At 37.3% G+C, this 22,347-nt stretch overlaps 1 protein-coding gene across 1 annotated transcript in view; it reads left to right on the top strand.

Annotated features, from left to right (window-relative positions):
- The window catches only part of DNAH7 (dynein axonemal heavy chain 7), a 271,936-nt gene that overhangs the window by 43,900 nt on the left and 205,689 nt on the right, over positions 1–22,347 (top strand). Inside the window, exons 10-15 of the mRNA XM_006078127.4 lie at positions 4,368–4,487; positions 7,546–7,729; positions 8,340–8,519; positions 14,431–14,703; positions 15,726–15,853; positions 18,092–18,170. Coding sequence (XP_006078189.4) covers positions 4,368–4,487; positions 7,546–7,729; positions 8,340–8,519; positions 14,431–14,703; positions 15,726–15,853; positions 18,092–18,170 — 964 coding nt within the window. The remainder of the gene's footprint in view (positions 1–4,367; positions 4,488–7,545; positions 7,730–8,339; positions 8,520–14,430; positions 14,704–15,725; positions 15,854–18,091; positions 18,171–22,347) is intronic.

Raw genomic sequence — 22,347 nt, 5'->3', positions numbered from 1 at the left:
AGGTGCCATTGCATACATGACATAAAACTGGGCTTTGTCAGTGAGACTACTTAACTGCTAGAAATGATATCTTTTCAACTTTACGTTGTGTAATGTGGATTTATTTGTCTTTTTAAATTTGTCTTATAGGAATAGGAAGAGGCCATCTCCCTGCCCTGTGCTTTTCTCATTCCTTTCTTTTGGGTGCTGGTACTCAGATATCTCTCCTGGAGAAGGCCTGTGATCTAATTTTGTATGCAATGATAAGATCATACAATATAGTATATTGTTTTCACAAAGGGTGTTTATACGCAGTAGTACATTTTCAAAACACTACCACAGTGTGGTTTTTGTTTTGTTTTAAAATACCGGTTCACAGATGGAGCTGCCAGAATACACTGGGCTGGACACTGGAGGATGAGCATCATTGTCTAATATTGTCCATAAAGGGCTAGACTTTGTCTGTTACACAGTGAAAGGAGGCAAGAGACAAAATAAAAGGAGGAAAGGGAAGAAGTAAAAACAAAACTGAGATAAGAAAACAATAAATAGTATGCTGCTGCTGCTGCTGCTAAGTCGCTTCATTCGTGTCCGACTCTGTGCGACCCCAGAGACGGCAGCCCACCAGGCTCCCCCGTCCCTGGGATTCTCCAGGCAAGGACACTGGAGTGGGTTGCCATTTCCTTCTCCAGTGCATGAAAGTGAAAAGTGAAAGTGAAGTCGCTCAGTCGTGTCCGACTTTTCAAGACCCCATGGATTGCACCCTACCAGCCTCCTCCGTCCATGGGCTTTTCCAGGCAAGAGTACTGGAGTGGGTTGCCACTGCCTTCTCCAGTAAATAGTATATGTTACGAGTCCAAAATTAGTGTTCAGGGTTGTAGTGGCAGAGATAATATTGGCAGAGATATATTTAGTTGTAGCAGCTAAAGCAAGGACAAGTGAGAAAGGAGCTTTGTGGTCTGTGGGTGGGAAGACAGCCCTACCAACTCCTATGTTGCCTTTGTTGGTGTAAGTCATTTTCACTCTGTGTGAATATTAGGAGTGGGCTGGGCTGTCATAGTGCTGCTCCTCTGAGTAGAAGCCAGCATTGGACACACAGGGCATCCTTACTCTGAGTCTGCCCTGAATCTCAGCAGGTCTTGAAAAAATAGGCCATCTTTGTGTGACCGTCTGGTGGTTCAGATGGTAAAGAATCTGCCTGTAGTGCAGGAGAGCTGGGTTTGATCCGTGGGTTGGGAAGATCCCCTGGAGAAGGGAATGGCTACCCATTCAGTGGGAGATCCGAGTGACTAAGCATACATGCTCTGTGTAACAATGAGTTAGGGGTGAGTTGGGAATGGTAATGCAGAAAATCATCGGAATGACTCTAAAATGCCTGAATGTGGAACCCTAAAGGGATGCTCTCTAGATGAAAATGTGCAAATTCTTGCCATTCAATATTTAGGCTTATAGAACCCACTTAATGTCAAAAATGGTATTTATAATGTAGTCAAAAACGTACATAGCACCCAGGTATTTTTGCTTGAAAAATGGTGTATGCAGGGGGACACACACACACACACACACACATATATATATATATATATATACAGTGTATATATTAGTGTAGAAATTATCATAGAAATTACAGTAGAAATCAGAGGATGTCAAAGAAAAGATAAAGTGGATTTTTTAAATTCATGGTTTGACCAAGGTGAGCCCAATAAAATATTACTAGAACACCATGGATTAATTTACTGTACAGTACTCAGAGAGGATACAACTTGATTACCCTTTAAATTAAGGGTGCTTAAAAAGGTGCTTAAACTAACTCATAATAAGAGAAATACAAAGAGATTGAAATAAAAACTACATTGAGATATCATTCTATTTTCCATTGGATTGACAAAATTCCAATATATTAACATCATGCATTGTTAGTGAAGCTTGGAGAAATGGGCACCCTTTTGAGGGGAATCTGGTCATGTCTATCAAAATTATAAATTCATTTACTCTTGAATCCAGCAATCTCATTTCTGGGAAATTAGCTTACAGATGAAAACCTGAAAATATAGCAAGTGATAGAGATTAAGGGTTCTTTATTGTGCCAGGTGTTAAGAGGATAAGCCTGGAAACAGCCAAGTAACCATTGATAGTAGACTGGTTCAATAAATGATGGTACAGTCACACAATGGAATACAGCCATGAAATACAAATGAGAACAGTATCAATGTGCTGCTATGGAAAGGTCTCCAGGATGTTTTAGTAAGTGAAGAAAGCAAGTGCAGAGCACTGCCTAGAGTGTGCTACTTCGAATGCAACAAAGGAGGATAACTGGCAAGAGCACAACATGTTTCTAAATTCATGGAGCAAGCAAGAAACGTGAGCACTTGGAGTGTGATTGAAGAGGCAACTTGGGCCCAGTAAGAAGTGAGATTGTAGCAATTCCCTGGTGGCTCAGACGGTAAAGCATCTGCCTGCAATGTGGGAGACCGGGGTTCGATCCCTGGGTTGGGTAGATCCCCTGGAGAAGGAAATGGCAACCCACTCCAGTACTCTTGCCTAGAAAATTCCATGGATGGAGGAGCCTGGTGGGCTACAGTCCATGGGGTCACAAAGAGTCGGACATGACTGAGCGACTTCACGAAGAAGTGATATTAGCTTTGAGAACCAGAAATCAAAGTCAGAAACTGACTTGATGTTAAGTCCAGAGTGTTGGGCCAAGACTGCTGAAGACCCTTCTGCCTGAAATCAGTGATGGATCCAAGGATCAAGGTAGGTTTCAGACTGTGATGAGCATCAAGTGGCGGGTGTGAGGATGGGAGGGATCCATGACTGACTGCGGAGTCTCCAGAAATTGACATTTGCTTGCTTGCAGCAGGTAAAGGATAGGAAGAGTTCAGAGAAGAACCTGACATTCAGTCTGGGTGATTTGGGACTGTTATTTGTTGAGTATCTTTTTTTCCTGACTCTTTCTGTAGTCTTAAACCAGTGATTAAAACTATTGTTCTACTCCTAGATTGTTGTAGGAATTGTCCTGAGAAAGTAGGACTAATGTCCAGTAATATTTTTCCCATCTTCTTAACAATTCAGCCTTTTGACCAAATAGGGGGCGTTTTCAGGGATTTTATGGAAAAAGTTCTATAAAACTTTTGTAAAAGCCTGTCAGTCTCAAAACAGGAAAGATGGGTGCCCTGTGCTTAGAATTGTCTCTTGTCTCTAAATCAAACACCAAGGAAATGCAGGGAAAATTGGTCTGGTTGCTCAATGGCACAGTGGATTCCAGGGCTCCTGCCCTAGCAACTGCCCTTATTCAGGGCTGCTTCACATGGCATGCCCCTGCACCCTGATTTATAGGTACCACTTTAAAGCAGAAAGTCACATTGAACATGTTGAGCTAGAAGCCTAAAGAGAGCAGATTATGTTTAGTATGTGCTGTCATGCTACATTTTAGAAATATTTTATGTAAAACTTTGCTTTGCTCTGCTCAGTTGTCCAGAATAACGCATTACCAATGATTCTTCAGCAATGGCTATACCGACTTTGAGCATAATATATCACTGATGTCATGTACTGAACTCATTATAATCTAGGAGATGGACTTCCACTTGTGAAAGGAATCTAAATAGATGTGAAACGTGTTTTATTTACTAACCAACATTTTATATTAGTGTTTAAGCAAAAATTTAATGTTTTAGTAGTGTTTACTACCTTTCAGATAACATAGAAAACATTTGATCATGTAGAAATTGAAAAGCAATTTCTTTAGGAAAGTAATCTGTAGTTAAATTGAGGTGAATAACAATGAAACTAATAGATACTATTGCTCTTTAATGTGCTAGAGAAAATTCTTGAGTGAAGCACATTTGTAACAAGGATCATAGTGTTGTAGTCAGAACTGAAAACTATTGGCTGAAGTAAACACAATTTTCTGAAAAAAAAAAAAAAATCACACAAGTTCAAAAGATTTTTTTATACACTGAGTCATAATTAGGTGTGAGAACTCCCTCACCTCATGGCTTTCCAATATCCAGGATTGTTCTCTTTTCACAATGGGTACAGTTTTTGTTTTAGGAGGAGTGGACCTTGTAAGCTTTGAGCTCTACCTCTTTTTCTGTTATAATTATTCTAGTTTGAAGAAAAAGTCAGTCTAACTAGGCATAAATTTTCAGTTATTATATCCTTCTATTGTATAGCACTCTTTCATTATATCAAACTGTGTTCCTGTTGAATTTAATTATATTATTTTAAAATTAAAATAATTTATGTTCTAGAATATTTTTATGAAACACAAATTTTAGTGATAAAACCCAGGAATATTGTTTTTGAGAAGGGAACAACCAACTAGCAAAATATCAAATACCAAAGCCACTCATACATATATCACTGTTCATTGACATCTCTTGCAGAAAGTTACGGTTAGTTGATATAGAAGAATTTCACAATCGTCAGGATGCATTGGAACTGTCAACTTTTCAGACAATTGTCATGAAACACATGGAATCTGCCAAAGAGACTCTACTGAAAATGTAAAGTTTTGAAATTTCATGTACAAAAAACATACAATTTAAAATGTGATGATTGAGCTAGTATAGTTTAACTGCTTTCAGAAAATCTCATTTTAACAAGTTTGTAATCATTTCTGATTGAGAGTTAAATATGATGTCTTTAACTGTCTTGCTCTGTGATGTCTATCCAGATGTTCTATGCAGCATAGATAGTATAGAAACTAAGATGGTTATAATTGATGTTTTTTTCCAATGTCTTTTTTCTACCCTCTCCTCTGAGTGTAGGGTTGGATAACATGGGGGCGGGAGGGTAATGATCATCAACTAATCGTTCTCCAGATACTTCTTTGAGTCTGCTATGAATACATGCAAAGTAATATGCCTATTACATCTGGATTTTGGATGGAGGATACAGAAAAGTTTAAAGATGATTATAGGGGAAAATATTCTTTAAAGGAGTTTACAGTTGTATTGGGAGGTTAGACCTATCAAATGAGAATTAAACATCATTTTGATTTGGCCCTTCAAAATGCAATAGCCACATATGATAATTATTGATACTGGTGCCAGATAAAATGTTCTGAAACAATACAGGAAAATTGTCTCTGTTAGAGGTCATTAAGTTATTACAAATAGAACATTAAAATTGGATCACATTTAAGATAACAGAGGACATGAAACTCCAACTTGGTTTTATGATTTCTTAAAGGTACTTAGAAAGGTATCTTTTAACAGCTTATGGCTAAATCTTTCCTTTATGTTTTTTATTCACTAATGCATTAGAAGCAAATTCTTTGTTTGATATTACTTGAAAGAACTTTAGACTTTTATATAATATTAGTATTTATTTCTTATAAAAAATAGAGGAGAAGTGCGGAATGAAACTTCGTAATTAATTGCAGAGAAGAATATGACCTCATAAGCACAGAATAAAAATAAATATAACTTATTCTATAACTTTAGGGTTCTACCCCAGGAATACATTTCCACTGCAAATTTTAGTAGACTGGATGTCAAAGAAAAGAGTAGAAGATAAACCTTTATTGAATTATTTTGATGAAAGATGTAGATTGATTAACTGTATCTCTTGATGCTGCTTAATTGATTCTGAGGGAAGATCGCTCTGACCATACTTTAAATAGGGATCCAGAATGTGTTTTATCATGGCTGAAAGGCAGAACATCAGCTCACCACAGTGGAGAAACAATTAGTAAATGATTAATCGTGACATCTATGCCAAACCCTAATGTCTTCTTAGTCCTCATCCTCCACTTCTATTCAGCAGTTGCTGTACTTTATCACTACCGCCTTCTCTAAGTCTCTGTTCTGTGTCCCTGTGTCTATTTCTTTTTTGATCTCTTTTTCTGACTCTACTTAATCTTACTATTTTATCTAAGAGTAGAGGCTGTGCAGGTATTTGCTTTCATTTTTCTTCTCTATATTCTCAACAGTTTCATGATTTCTTCTCTCTTAGCTGTCTTAAGAGCTTATGTTTTCTGAGCTCCGTGTCCCTCTTATAAAATTTCTACTGTATATCTCCAGTTGAATGAAATGTCAGCACCTGATTCTCAACATTTCCATAACAGTATTTACTCTTTATTCCAGACCTGCCATTCTTCTTCTGGACCATTCCCAGGCCAAGTTGAAAAGTTTTTTACTTTTTCTATCTCTTTTACTCATCATCTACATCCTCACCATCCCCAGGCTGCCTCTAGCCATATTTAGTGTATCTCTAACTATTCTTTTTTTGTTGAGATACATTTCACTTGTCTTCATCTCTTGCCTGAGCTACTGGAAACTTCTCAGTCCCCTTAGTATCTGCTGTATCTGGCTTTGCTCTCTCCCCTTAGTATTTGCTACCTATCCTCTTTACCTGTTGCTTTAGCAATCGTGCCCCATTGCAGAAGGATATGCTGTTTATTCATAGAGCATAAGCTTGTCCCAAGTTCTTGTGTTTAGCTCCCAAGTTCTGCAAAGTCCTGCATACTTTGCCCCACTTACTTATTCCGATTTTCTAGTCTGTTAGCTCTGATACGGATAGCAAAATGATTAGATGTATTAGCCCTACCTCTCCTACCTATTTTTCATATCTTCTACTTCAGATTCTTTTCTCATGGTCTTCTTAACTTCATTTTTATCTATTCTTTAGTGAAATTTCCCTCTTCACTAGAAAACTCTTCTCTATTACCTAAGTAGAAAATATGACTCTATCCTTTGATTTCAAATGTATCTGCTTTTCTGCTATGACACGTTGCCTTCCTTATTCTAAAGATAAAGGATTATGTCATATTTTTCATATCTCCTGAGGCACTGTCCCTAGCACAGAGGCACAAAACATGTATTTGTTAAAGGGACAAACACATACATTTAAAACTTTGATCTCTCTGGGAGCATTCAGGTAACTCCTGAACTTATACTGACTGCTTAAAAATTCTATCTTATAAAAGAGGTACAAATATTCCTTAATTTTAGTGTTGGGCAGTAGTTTGTAAACTGAAAACTTGGCTTATCACAACGTGTCTGTGAATATGAAATTCATTGTTTCCCTTTTATTACAAGGATGCATATACATTTGAAACTTGTTTTAAATCAGTCACTCTTTTAGAATTTCTCATTAAGGAGGATAAGAAAAGAACATACTTGATTTTGTTGTTTTGTATCTTGTTTTCAACTATCATTGTGAAATAGAATAGCATAAAATATCAAGTGGGTTGAACCAAAAAAGGCTTCCCTTGATTTAATGTTACTCATATTTTAGCTTTAAATTGACAAATCCATGGGAGGCATGCCTTGTAATATCCAGTAAAGATAATTTTTGTAATATCCAAAGAGTGTCATACATGGAGTTCAAGTTACGTTTTTATCACAGCATCATGTCATTGAGCCATTTTCCATTGTCTATGATTAAAATGTCTTAGGAAGGATGAAATATGCTTGCACTTACATTTCAGAAAGTGGATAATGTCACTTGGCAATATACCTCTCTGTGAAGACCTTTGGATGTTCAGAAGTTACTGTTAATGTTAGAGGAGTGATTCACCGAAAGTATTAACTTTTAAAAGTCTTTTGTTCTTTGAAGGTGGTTTCCAGAAGTGCAGAATATTTATTACCAAGGTAATAAAAAAAAACTATTGCCAACCGGTGACAGCAGTGCCAAAATGGAATCTTTTTTCAACTGTGTTGCTACACTCATGGCTGCACAGCTGCAGGAGCTCGCCGTGGTTTCCATGCAAGAGTACACAGACTTAATTGCACAACCTCCAGTAAGTAAGATTCACTCATACCAATATTCACTTACCAATTTATTTTCAGTTCTTTGAGAGTGGATAATTATAACTTTTACCAGTGAGAGATCAGAAAGTATATCTTTAGACCTATTACACTTACCTGTAAGTTTAAAAATAAAAAAGACTTAGTGTCAACCTACATGTGTAGAATATATTATTATTATATTAGTGAGGTTAGTGGGAATAAGTGAAAATTCCCATCATTGGGAAATTTGGGTCATGATAACTGGGGAAGATTTCTTCAAACAACTCTTTTCTTACTGTAAGAAGGTCCTGATACAGGGTGAACAGTCTGGGAATTTGAATATTCTCCTCTTGGGCTCCTTCTTGCATGATTCTAGAGCCCCACTGCTATACATATCTTCCTTTTTCTGGCATCTTGACCCTATAGTAGATACCAACAAGTCTAGCTGGGAATGGCTCTTATCTTTTTTGGTACAGCTCCTCCTTGGGTTAACTGTCTAGGTCATGAGAGGAAGGGTGTATTCTAACTGGACCAGTGCCCTCCTTAGTCTCTCACAATTGATATGCATATTTATGGATACTTTATAATATATATATATTTTATATAATTTCTTTGTTGCAGGATTCTGTTAGGGCCTTTGAACATCCAGGTTTTGTCATGAGGCTGATTCTTGATAACGACACCATTAAGTTTGAACCTGATTTCAATGATTATACAGACATCCTTCTAAATGTTTATGATGTCATGATTAAGGCTGTAAATTTTGTGCCAAGAGTTGAGACAAAATTGTATTCCAAATGGGTAAGTAGCAATGATATTCTGATTGCTTGAATTTGCATGACAGTATTTCCTTCAAATAACTTCTAGAAGGTGTAGACTGGTATCCTCCGCTTAACAGAATATAAATGACTTAATCACATTGGCTTATAAGGCAGTTTTGCTTGAAAACATACTATTTTCCCATTAGCTTCTCTTTAATACTGGTTTCTTAGAACAGTCTTTCATTGAACTCAGCTGAAAACTTTCTGAGGGGGAAGAATTAAAGTTGTGATCAGGTCTGGCTTCCCTTCTCTCTTTGGCCAAATATTTAGCAACATTCTGCTGAACTACAATATTTCAACAGTAGTTATTGCAATCTAGTATATGAAATAAGCATGTCTGAAAATTCATTTACTTAAAAGTTTTTCAAGTTTCCCAAGTCCAACCATTAGCTTTCTTTTTCCTTTTTTATTTTTTAAATAGTTCATAAGTATTTCATGCATAAAAAGAGTGCAGGACTCTTTAAAGTTTTAAGGCTAATGTTTAAAGTTTTAAGTAGTAATAAAGTTAACACCTTCATGCCTTCAATCTAACTCATACAATGACTGTGACCTTTAAACTCTGCCCTTCAGTTGTCCTTCCCTGTTCATAGTTCTGTTCTTCTACCTTCTAGCAAAGGATTCACTATCTTGCATTTTATAGTTATTACTCTGAATTTTTAAAGATAAACTTACTATCAATACACAGCTGCATATTACATTTCTTTCTAGTTTTTCCATATTGTTGTATAGATGGAGTCATCTTATAAATAGTCCATGACTTGTTTTATTTTACTTAACATTGTGATTGTGACATTATTCATTTTGAGAATATTATTGTCTCCATAGATGTAACTTTTATTTTTGCTTTCTCAGGGCCCATTAACTTTTTTTTTTCAAATAAGCCTGATCATTTTTGATAGTCTCTTGTACTTGGTTATATATTCATTACTCTTCTCTGTTTGCTGATCTGAGTCCTGCTCCTGGTGGTTTATTTCTATAAGTGCCTTTCCTTTATTACTGTGGCCTTGTACAAGTGAGAACTTTATGCAGGACGTCTTTGAGGCCTTGATTTGAATTGGTTCCTCTGGAATTTGCATATTGATACGTGCTCTTGAGGCCCCTGCAAACCCATTACCCTTTTAAACAAAACTTTTGCCTGAGGATTTGGTGGACAATACTGATAGTATGAACATTTACCCAAATCTGTATGAGAACAGGTCTGTGGCTACAAATTCTTAAGACAACCACTCTTTTTCTTCTCCACTGAAAAACAAGGCCCAGATAAGACATTTTCTCTTTATTGCCCCCTTAACTTGCAGCATTCTGAAATTTTATGTCCCGAGAACCTGCATTTTGAGGTTGTGTCACCTCTCAATGTTCCTGGTTTTCTGTGGGGATACCAGTTATGACTTCCCACCTTACTTATTTTATGATGAATATTATTAAGATTCACATTGTTGTTCTTCAGTCACTAAGTCATGTCCAATTCTTTGTGACCCCATGGACTGAGTACACCAGGCTTGCCTGTCCTTCACTATCTACTGGAATTGCTCAAAATCATGTCTATCGCGAGTCAGTGATGCTATCCAATGATCTCATCCTCTGTTGCCACCTTCTCCTCCTGCCCTCAATCTTTCCCAGCATCAGGGTCTTTTCCAGTGAACCAGCTCTTTGCATTAAGTGGCCAAAGTACTGGAGCTTCAGCTTTAGCATCAGTTCTTCCAGTGAATATTCAGGACTGATTTCCTTTAGGACTGACTGGTTTGATCTCCTTGCAATCCAAGGGGCTCTCAAGAGTCTTCTTCAGCACCACAGTTCAAAAGCATCAATTCTCTTGTACTCAGCTTTCTTTAGGGTCCAACTCTCACATCCATACATGACTACTGCAAAAACCATAGCTTTGACTATAGCGACCTTTGTCAGTAAAGTCTGTGCTTTTTAATACACTCTCTAGGTTTATCATAGCTTTTCTTCTCAGAAGCAAGCATCTTTTAATTTCATGGCTACAGTCAGTGTCCACAGTGGTTTTGGAGCCCAAGAAAATAAAATCTGTCACAGTTTCCACTTTTTTCCCCATCTACTTGCCATGAAATCCTGGTACCAGATACTGTGATCTTCATTTTTTGAATATTGAGTTTTATGCCAGCTTTTTCACTTTCCTTTTTCACCTTCATCAAGAGACTCTTCAGTTCCACTTCACTTTCGGCCATTAGAGTGGTATCATATGCATATATAAAGTTGTTGATATTTCTCCTGGGCAATCTTTATTCCAGCTTGTGATTCATCCAGCCTGGCATTTCGAATGCTATGCTATGCTATGCTATGCTATGCTAAGTCACTTCAGTCGTGTCCGACTCTGTGCAACCCCATAGATGGCAGCCCACCAGGCTCCCCCATCCCTGGGATTCTCCAGGCAAGAACACTGGAGTGGGTTGCCATTTCCTTCTCCAGTGCGTGAAAGTGAAAAGTGAAAGTGAAGTCGCTCAGTCGTGTCCGACTCTTAGCGACCCCATGGATTGCGGCCTAACAGGCTCCTCCGTCCATGGGATTTTCCAAGCAAGAGTACTGGAGTGGGGTGCCATTGCCTCCTCCGTCGAATGATATACTATGCATATAAGTTAAATAAGCAAGGTGACAATGTACAGCCTTGTTGTACTCCTTTCCCAATTTTGAACCAGTCCATTCATTGTTCCGTGTCTGGTTCTAACTGTTGCTTCTTGACATATAAGTTTCTCAGGAGACAGGTAAGGTGGTCTGGTATTCCCATCTCTTTAAGAATTTTCCACAGTTTGTTGTGATCCACATAGCCAAAGGCTTTCATGTAGTCAATGAAGCAGAATTAGATGTTTTTCTGGAATTCCCTTGGTTTCTCTGTGATCCAATGGATGTTGGCTACTTAAGCTCTGGTTCCTCTGCCTTTTCTAAATCCAGATAAATGCTTGTTTATCTGGAAGTTCTTGGATCATGCACTATGGAAGCATAGCTTGAAGGATTTTGAGCATTACCTTGCTAGCCTGTGAAATGAGTGCAATTGTACGGTAGTTTGAACATTCTTTGGCATTGCCTTTTTTTGGAATTGGAATGAAAACTGACCTTTTCCAGTCCTGTGGCCACTGCTGCATTTTCCAAATTTGCTGGCATATTGAGTGTAGCATTTTAACAGTATCATCTTTTAGGATTTGAAATAGCTCAGCTGGAATTCCATCACCTCCACTATCTTTGTTTATAGTAATGCTTCCTAAGGCCCACTTGACTTCACATTCTAGGATGTCTGGCTATAGGTGAGTAACCACACCATTGTGGTTATCCGGGTTGTTAAGACCTTTTTTGTATATTTCTTCTGTGTATTCTTACCACCTCTTCTTAATCTCTTCTGCTTGTTAGTTCCTTGTCATTTCTGTCCTTTACTGTGCCCATCTTTGCATGAAATATTCTCTTGGTATCTCCAATTTTCTTGGAGAGATCTCCAAGTCTTTTCCATTCTATTGTTCGCCTCTATTTTTTTTGCATTTTTCACTTAAGAAGGTTTTATCTCTTCTTGCTATTCTCGGGAATTCTGCATTCAGTTGAGTGTATCTTTCCCTTTCTCTTTTACCTTTTGTATCTCTTCTTTCCTCAGCTATATGTAAGGTCCCCTCAGACTACCACTTTGCCTTCTTGCATTTCTTTTTCTTCAGACTAGTTTTGGTCACCACCTCCTGTACAGTGTTACGAACCTCCACCCACAGTTCTTCAGGCACTCTGTCTACCAGATCTAATCCCTTGAATCTATTCATCATCTCCACTGTATAATCATAAGGGATTTGATTTAGATCATACCTGAATGGGCCAATGGTTTTCCCTACTTTCTTCAATTTAATCCTGAATTTTGTAATAAGGAGCTCATGATCTCAGCCACAGTAAGCTCCTGGTCTTTTTGTTGTTGTTGACTGTATACAGCTTCTCCATCTTCAGATTGATTATATTCTTTGCAGTCGATTTCATTGTTGATCATCTGGTGATGTCCATGTGTAGAGTAGTCTTTTGTGTTGTTGGAAAAGGGTGTTTGATATGACAGTGTGTTCTCTTGACAAAACTCCCTTAGCCTTTGCCCTGCTTCATTTTGTACTCCATGGCCAAACTTGCCTGTTACTCCAGGAATCTCTTGATTTTCTCCTTTTGCATTCAATTCCCTATGATGAAAATGATATCCATTTTGGTGTTAGTTCTAGAATGACTTGTAGGTCTTCATAGATCCATTTTAGTTCAGCTTCTTCAGCATTAGTGGTTGGGGCATAGATTTGGATTTTTATGATTTTGAATGGTTTGCTTTGGAAACCAATCAAGATTATTCTGTAGTTTTGAGATTGCACCAAAGTACTGCATTTTGGATTATTTTTTTTGAGTATGAAGGCTCCTCCATTTCTTCTAAAAGACTCTTGTCCACGGTAGTAAATATAATGAAATCAGTAAACTAAAATGGACAAGCTTCACATTAGACCCAACAATTTCACATAAATTTTGCATATGCATATCACACATTGCATAAATTTTACAATATGTGTTTATTTATCCTAAAGTTCTTTTTCAGAAAGGATGACACTAAACATCTATTGTGCCCCAAGAGTAGGGTTGAGATGATGGTGAAGGTGGTGGGATTCACTAATAATCTCATGAAGCATGTAGTTCTTAAAAAGTGTGATTTCCTGAAATGCCCACTAGGGGACATAGTGGGCAAATGCACCCTGGATACTTGAACAAATTACCCAGTTCGCTGAGGAATCATTTGATATTATCAGTTTAAAAGCTGTAGGATATTCACTACTGGCAATGATTTTTGTTTGTGATAGTTAAAAATCCCTTCTCTGGAAAACAGGCAAAGAGAGAGAGAGAGACAGTGTGTGTATTTAAAGTATATCTTGATATTTGGCAAAACTAATACAGTTATGTAAAGTTTAAAAAAAAAAATAAAAAAAAATTAAAAAAATAAATAAAATAAATAAATAATGTAAAAAAAAATAAAGTATATCTTGGTTCAAGATAATAAACCATATTTGCACATTTACTTGTCTGTAGAGATTTGTTTGCTTATTTAAAATTGTTGTCTGATAACATTCTTGTCCATGTTATTCTAATGGTGGTAGCAGAATGCAAATTTTGCAACTAGGGATTTTAGTCTGTTCTAGTTGCTGTTCACAGAATCAAAACTCAGGGTCCAATCAATGAGTAAACAGTCTTTCTTTGTTCCAGATAGATTACTCCTCAAGGTGACTAAGTATTGTGACCAAAGACTATAATCAAATGACATTGAACTGACTTATTTAAAAAAAAAATGTACAATGCAAGCACTACCTTTTAAGCTAGCATATACAGTTGCACAAATAAAATGTGGATTTTGCTGTTTTGATATTCTAAGTCTTAATCTGTGCATGTTCTCAAGTGACTGCTCTTTCACTCATACAGAAAAACAAAACACACCTAGATAGCCTCTAATAAAAACAAAACATTATATGAAACCTAGATATTTAAAATATGCTGTGATTAGACTGAATTTCCTTCTGTAGACATAGATTAGAAAAATCAGAGTACCTTGAGAGTAAAAAGACAATATGCTAAAATGGGCATTTTTATATAGCTAAATGATATGGTGTGCTTACTTTATGGCTCAGCCCTCAAGAATTCGCCTGCAATGCAGGAGATGTGTCTTTGATCTCTGTGCCAGAGGGATCTCCCGGAGTAGGGAATGGCTCCTCACTCTAGTATTCTTGCCTGGGAAATCCCATGGACAGAGGAGCCTGTGGCAGGCTACAGTCCATGGTCTTGCAAAAGAGATGGACATGGCTTAAGTGACTAAACAGCACAACACAAATGATATGGTTACCTTAATTTAAGGTATTTTAAATGACTCATATGGTTTTTATCCTTTTGTTTAGGAAAGTAAGTCTAAAGCAACAATCTTGAAGCCAATAATTCTGAATGAAATTGTCGAAGCTCACAAAGAAAAGATTAAGGAGGTGGTTATGCGTGAGAGCGTGGCACCCATTGAGCACCTCAGATTTTATGACAAGTATGATTTTTTAATTACCAGAAAAGCTGAGCAAGATGCTGATGCTTTCCTTGCAGAAAATCATCATTATGAGAAAATAATACAAGAAATTCGCAAATACCAAAAACTCATAGAGGATATACAGTACACATCTAGAAAGGTAAATCACCCATTTTGTACAGCTGCTCTTTATACCTAGTGATCTTTTCCCTGGTTTATTAGGATGTATTTCTACACTGTACAGTGAAAGAATCAGACGGTTATTATCAACAGACAACTATGTACTGGACTTTTCTATATGCCAAGTATGTGGTAAGCCCTGGCTATATCAGATCAGATCAGATCAGTTGCTCAGTCGTGTCCAACTCTTTGCAACCCCATGAATCGCAGCACGCCAGGCCTCCCTGTCCATCACCAACTCCCGGAGTTCACCCAGACTCACGTCCATCGAGTCAGTGATGCCATCCAGCCATCTCATCCTCTGTTGTCCCCTTTTCCTCTTGCCTCCAATCCCTCCCAGCATCAGAGTCTTTTCCAATGAGTCAACTCTTTGCATGAGGTGGCCAAAGTACTAGAGTTTCAGCTTTAGCATCATTCCTTCCAAAGAAATGGAAATAGACAAAACAAGATTCTTTTGCTCAGAGAGCTGAAAGTCTACCCTGCAAGCCTGACTTTTAAGTACTTTCTTTAATTTGACCCTTCAAAAATATCAAGAACCAATTTTTTAAACTGCTTTGGTGTTTATAAATACTTTGGAAAATAATGATAATTATACCAAAATGTGGTTACTTCTGTTTAGTAGAAGACTGGTAATTAAACATTTTCTACTTTTGTCCTTTTTTTAATATTTTCCAAAATTACTACCATGAACATTCATTACTTTTTGTACAGAGCAAATATAACATTTAAATCTTGCACTGTCTATATAGCAATAACTTAGTTTTCCGAAGTTTTTATAGCCATTATTGTCCTAAAATAGAATTGGCTTAAGATATACTATTCAAGGAGATTTACTGAGAAGATAGTGGTAGCGTATTTAAAAAACCCAGCCTACATCATATTAAAAAAAAACTCAATTGTATTAGATCATACACACAAAATCAATATTGTGGAAAAGGCAAAACTGTGGGAATCATTTATGTCATTTCATGTTTATTAAACTTTTAATACCCAACATTGCAGACTGTTCGTTTAGGAATGTTTGAAGTGCGCTGTGAGGAATTAATCAGAGCTTTGGTGAAGCGAGCAGATGTCATTTGTGGAAAACTTATTGCTAAAATGTTCAGAGATCATCAGGAAGTAAATACAAGGTATTGTGTGTAATACTTTTATTTGGTGCGGGGGCGGGGGGGTGCGGTTTAAATAGAATCAGCTGTCACCTAAAGTACTGGATAAAGCAGTGTCATAAATGACCTAAAAGAAAAGATCAAGCCAAACTTATTTCTACTTGAACCTATTTAGTATCTTTTTTTCACCATGAATATGTCTTCCCAGTTGTCTGAATTAAGGTGGTATTAAAATGCGTTTGCATTTCTTTTGTACAAGTCATGTGGACATTATCTAACTTCACATTTTTAAGTTTGTGTAATCAGTACACAGAATGAGTTTTCAAAGTGGATATTCAGAGTAGTTGTCAAGGATCCCAAATTTAGAACATCATTTTACTGTAATTATCCTTCATGTCCATGGGAACATGTTATCTTAGCTACAAACTCATTTGTTGTTCAACCTAGAGATTTTAAGGAAAACTAACTCTTGTTAAGTAAACTCAAAAATGCTAATGTATAAAGCAGAATACCTATTTAAGACTACAAATGTAATTAGTGTAGTTTTCTAACACTGGAGATAATGTGTCTCCATGAGCCTCTTTCCTGGTATCAGTTACATGGAATAAACCCCCCAAATAATCAGAATTTTTATAGTTATAGTATTAGAGGAAATATTATTAAAAATATTTCTTTTAGCCTGTGTATAAGCCTGGAGGAAGGTCAGGTACAGCATTAGGGACATAGACTATGAACAAAGCTGCTGAAGTTACATTGCAGAAGTGGACACCCAATCCAGTAAATTACAATAGGGTGTATTGAACCACAGAGAAAGAACAGTAGAGAAGGAAATGATCAATTTCCTTCACAGTGAAGGTTGGAAGAGAGGGGAAAATCAGGGAAGGCTGAAAAGTGGCAGTGATACATGAATTCCTTTTGAAGGTTGAGTAGGAGTCCACCAAGTGAACAATGTGGGTGAGAGAATTCCAGTTAGAGGATATAGTATGTAGAAGCAAGTGAGGTATGAAATGGCATGATGTGCTCCAGGAACAAGGAGTGGGTTATGTTGCTTTCACAGATACTGTGAGGGATGAGAGGTGGGGTAGGGGAGAGGCTGAAGAGGGTGGCACCACATGAAAAAGGGCTAGGACTTGGGTGGCTTATCTAAGACCCAGAATCATACATTCATCTTAAAGTACCTTTTCCTCTGCAAGTGTAGAATAGTGAATATGTCTTTTACTTATAACATTTCATGCTGAGTGAAATATTTTATTTCATAGCTATTTCCCTGCCTCTTAGCTGCCCCTAGAGCTCATGCTGGTTCTACTTTTTCCCTTTTTCTCCTAAGTATGCCTCTCACCAGACTCACAGTATGTACAGAGGACACACCAGGACTATTATAGGAACTGTTAGGTACAAATACCCTCAACTCCTTGCTCTCATGTGTCTCAACTCACCTCTGTACAGACCCCTTCCTGTCTGACCCCCCACATTCTCACAGGGCAAGAGTCTGGCAACCATTCAGTGTTCTTGTCTCCACCCATAAGCCCAGCCTCATTGCCTCCCATCTCTCTGGACCTGTGTTTTTGAGTTGTCCCCTCTTGTGTCTCATCTTAAATCTCTCCTTAACTGTTGATTCTGCCTCTGAAATTTGCAAACATGTTCAAAACCCTCTTCCATTCTCCATCCTCCACTTCAACTCAACATCATCACTATTCATTCCCTCTCTTTCACCTCACAGCCATTCTTCTTGAATAAATTTCTACACATTATCTCAACTTTCTTAACCTCTCACAACTCTTTTTTTTTTTTTATTTCATGGTAAGTTCATTATTTGTATTGCCCACAACTCAAGTCAGTAGGAAATATTTGCATACTACCAGAAGTTTCTGAGCACACTGGCCCATTTTAACCGTGCCTTCCAAGTAGACCACCTTTTTGTGCCGTCTCAACTAAATCTCTGGTAGCATCCTTGAAACTCTAGGTTGGAAGTGATTGTTCATAGTCTTGTCTTTCATACTGGAATGTGGACTGTCTGAGAACCATTACTACATCTTCCACGTTTCTGTATCTCTGTCACTTAATACAGTAGTTAGGAACATGATGAATGATTAAATGTGTATTGAATGAATAACTGAGCACAAATTTGCTTTTAATTAATTAGATGTTATATACATAAGATAATCTAACTATTTTTCATGTAATGGAATATTAAAATAGTATACATGAATATATTTAGGAATAAAATTTAATTATATAAATGGCTTTTGTCTGGTTTTTCAGATTATGTGAGGAATTTGAGAAGATATCTGAAAAAGCTCTTAGCACACCTCCAAATACAGCAGAACTAATGGAAATGAAGGTATTGTTTATAAGCTCTGTATAGTCATATGTGTGTGAGTAAATTGTTTTGCTTATTTTTCCCAGTTTTTTATAATTATTGACATGATAATATAGTAACAAATCATTCCAAAAGTTAAAACAGAGGCTTAAAATTGTAAGTTACACACATACACTGTCTCTCTGTTTCTCTCTGTCTGTCTCTCTCTCTCTGAAGCTTAGTGATGCAGGCTGGATACTCCTAGATGGTTCTGACTTAGTCAGATCAACTAGTTCTCAGTTGGATTGACCATTATCATTATCTTCAGTAAGTTTCTTCTGCTTCACTTTCCTCTGAAACTTCAGCAGTCTCACCTGCGCGTGTTTTCATGGAGCGATAGAGACAGAAAAGCAAGCCCAATTGCAATATGGTTTTTAAGTTTCTACTTGTGTCAGAATAGCAAGTAACCTATTGACCAAAGCAAGTCACAGGCCACAGAGTCTGTGAGAGGACACTCTAAGATTAGATAGTGGAGGAGGTGAAATATTGGAGTTATTAATGCAGTCGTCTGTCTACAAGGATCTTTTTGAGAGCACTATTAATAATCATTACTATGCTAACAGGCATAAATCAGGGCTGTCTTGGGAAACCTGAGATATGTGGTCATCCTTCATTTCTTAAATCAATGAATGTTTAATCCTTAAGTAATGTTTTGCTTTGTTTTCTATAGGTTATCTTTTATTCTATCATATATTAAACATTTCTGTGGTAGTTTGCTGAAAAATATTTTGAGCATAGGACTTATGGTACTGAAAATATTAGATAAGTCTCCTATGCTTGAGGTCTGCCTGATGGTGAATAAAATAATATAAGACACCTGGCTAATCATCTTTTCCATTTGTGTAACGTTAAGCTTTTATAGGAGTTTTTTTTCCCCTTTTCTAGCAATCGCAAGATTCAAAATAGAACCTTGTGTTTCTAGATTTTAAAATATTTAAGCAAACCAGCGAAACATGTAAAATAATTCAAAAGTTTGTGTAGGTAAGAAATTATAAAAGGAGTTCATATGATTATGTACATTAAATTAATCACTTAAAGAAAATGTTATTAAAATCATTAGAACCAACTTTTATATATCAGCTTCTATATATATAATTCCTCTATTTCCTCCTCAAGTAGTTATACTTGGATTGGGGCTCTTGGCACCTGAATGTATGTGTGTGTCTCAAATACAAACATACCTATGGTATTTTTTTTAGAATCTTTTATATTTTATGTTAGTTGTTGTAAAAGTGATATTTTAATATGAATGATTTTAAAGGTAGCTAGAGAGTTCCATAGCTGGAAATTCCTTTGAAAAATAATGAATATTGAGTATGAAGAGTGTTATTTATTTACCCCCTTAGCCATCACTGGAATTATATAGGAACTTGGAGTTATTTGGCGTGAATTTCTGTTTATAGCAACGTTTAACAGAATTAGCAAATAGGACTCACTACTTGATGTTATATTTCTGTATCTTGAAAAAGTTTATTTCTGTAAGGTCACAAACATCTCATTTTACTCAATACAGAAGTCAGTCATTTTTTATCAGTAAGAGGAAATAAAAATCCAATTGTTTGACTGCTTAGAAAGCTGATTAATCAAATTGCAACAATGTATTTTCAATTAGACCTTTATTTGGATTTGCAACAAAAAAAATAGCCTAATTAGAATGACATATGAAAGGTTTCAAGACAATGTCTTTTTTTTACCTGAAGGATAATTGCTTTACAGTATTGTGCTGATTTCTACCAAATATCAACATGAATCAGCCATAGATTTACCCATGTCCCCTCCCACCTCCCTCCCTATCCCACCCCTCTAGGTTGTTACCAAACCCCAGTTTGAGTTCCCTGAGTCATACAGCAAATTACCATTGGCTATCTATTTTACATATGGTAATGTATGTTTCCATGATACTCTCTTTTTCTCTTTATTTATAAAAGTGAAAAATAATATGGAATTGTATGAAATAAAAGTTCCTCTTTTCCATAATTTCTTTCTTTGAGGGTTCTCTTCAATTGTGTGTGTGTGTGTGTGTGTGTAGATAGATAGATAGCAGAGAGTGACAAAAAGGAAGAGCAAGAGAGAGCTGGTTATAAGAAATTTAAAAGAACTTTAAAAGCATAAAAAAAAAGGTACTTACTTCCTGGACAGGGAGATACGGGATATAACACAGGTTGGGATAAGTAATTGCCAGTTTTCTCATTTTTCTGTAGGGTAGTAGGTTTCCTTCACCATTTATATTTTTAAGATATATGCATAAGTTAATGGTTCAAAAGAACTTTGAGAGAACCACATGTATATAAGTACATACACATGGGCACTTCCAAGTGCATGCACATGCGTGCACACACACACACACACACCCCCCCTATATATTCACCCACTCACACAAAAAGAGATCTGCTTTTGCAAAAATACAATCATTACTCCTACAAATTATTTTATTCACTTAATAGTGTACCTTCTCTGTACTTCTACTAAGTAAATAGGCCTCTTAGTTTCTTCCAAAATCAATAGCCAATTACTTCAGTACAATATATTAAATGATTTGTCTTTTCACTCCTGATTTGAAATGCCTCTTATTCAACAGTAAATTTCCATACATACTTGAATCTATTTCTGAGCTCTATTCTTGTCCATTCTCTACTCCTGAAGCCAGAACAGGAACTGTTTAAATTATTGCATCTATATAGTGCATTTTGCTGTTTAGCAGAGCTGCTGCTGCTGCTGCTGCTAAGTCACTTTAGTCGTGTCCGACTCTATGCGACCCCATAGACGGAAGCCCACCAGGCTCCCCCGTCCCTGGGATTCTCCAGGAAAGAACACTAGAGTGGGTTGCCATTTCCTTCTCCAATGCATGAAAGTGAAAAGTGAAAGTGAAGTCGCTCAGTCATGTCTGACTCTTTGCGACCCCATGGACTGCAGCCTACCAAACTTCTCTGTCCATGGGATTTTCCAGGCAAGATAATCATTTCCCTTTTTCATGATTATCTTTGCCTTCTCAAGTATTTGGGCTTCCTTGATGGCTCAGAGGGTAAAGCATCTGCCTGCAATGTGGGGGACCCAGGTTCGATCCCTGGGTCGGGAAGATCCCCTGGAGAAGGAAATGGCAACCACTCCAGTATTCTTGCCTGGAGAATCCCATGGACGGAGGAGCCTGGTAGGCCACAGTCTATGCGGTCGCAAAGAGTTGGACATTACTGAGTGACTTCACTTTCTTTCTTTCTCAAATATTTACTCTTGAGTACTTTCAGAGACTTAGAATCATATCAAATTTAGTTTCTTTTAATACCCTTGCAATTTTGATCGAAATTGCATTGACTTTCTAGACTGGAGGAGAAACTGTCAGTCGCTCAGTCGTGTCTGACTCTCTGCGACCCCATGGACTGTAGCTCACCAGGCTCCTCTGTCCGTGGAATTCTCCAGACAAGAATACTGGAGTGGGTTGCTATTTCCTTCTCCTGAGGAATGGCTTCCTTCATAGCTCAGTTGGTAAAGAATCCACCTGCAATGCAGAAGACCCCAGTTCAATTCCTGGGTTGGGAATATCCCCTGGAGAAGGGATGGGCTACCCACTCCAGTATTCTTGGGCTTCCCTTATGGCTCAACTGGTAAAGAATTTTAAATAGTAAAGTAACATGTTAAATAAAACTAATTGTTATTTTTGAATTTTAAAATCTGTTCTGTTTTGGGGGATATAAACTAGAATTCTGCCAAACTGTTGCTTATATATACTATCTTGTAACATACTTTCTTGAGATATTTTTGTGTTCTAGAGATGAAGATTCTTACAGATGTGATACTGGGGACTGTGAAAGTGAAAGTTATTCAGTCGTGTCTGACTCTTTGCGACCCCATGGACTATATAGTCTCTGGAATTCACCAGGCCAGGATACTGGAGTGGGTAGCCTTTCCCTTCTCCAGAGATCTTCCCAACCCAGGAATTGAACCCAGGTATCCCGCATTGCAGGCAGATTCTTTACCAGCTGATCCACAAGGGAAGTCCACTGGGGACTAAGGAGAATTGGCCTGCAGTGCAGAAACCCTGGGTTCAATCTCTGGGTTGGGAAGATCCCGTGGAGAAGGGAAGGGCTACCCACTCCAGTATTCTGGCCTGCAGAATTCCATGGACTGTAACTATGGGGTCACAAAGAGTTGGACACAACCGAGT

This window comes from Bubalus bubalis, chromosome 2 (assembly GCF_019923935.1).
Source record: "Bubalus bubalis isolate 160015118507 breed Murrah chromosome 2, NDDB_SH_1, whole genome shotgun sequence".
NCBI classification, from domain to species: Eukaryota; Metazoa; Chordata; class Mammalia; order Artiodactyla; family Bovidae; genus Bubalus; species Bubalus bubalis.
The sequence above is the reverse complement of the archived record's forward strand: the minus strand, read 5'-3'. Positions and strand labels throughout refer to the sequence as shown.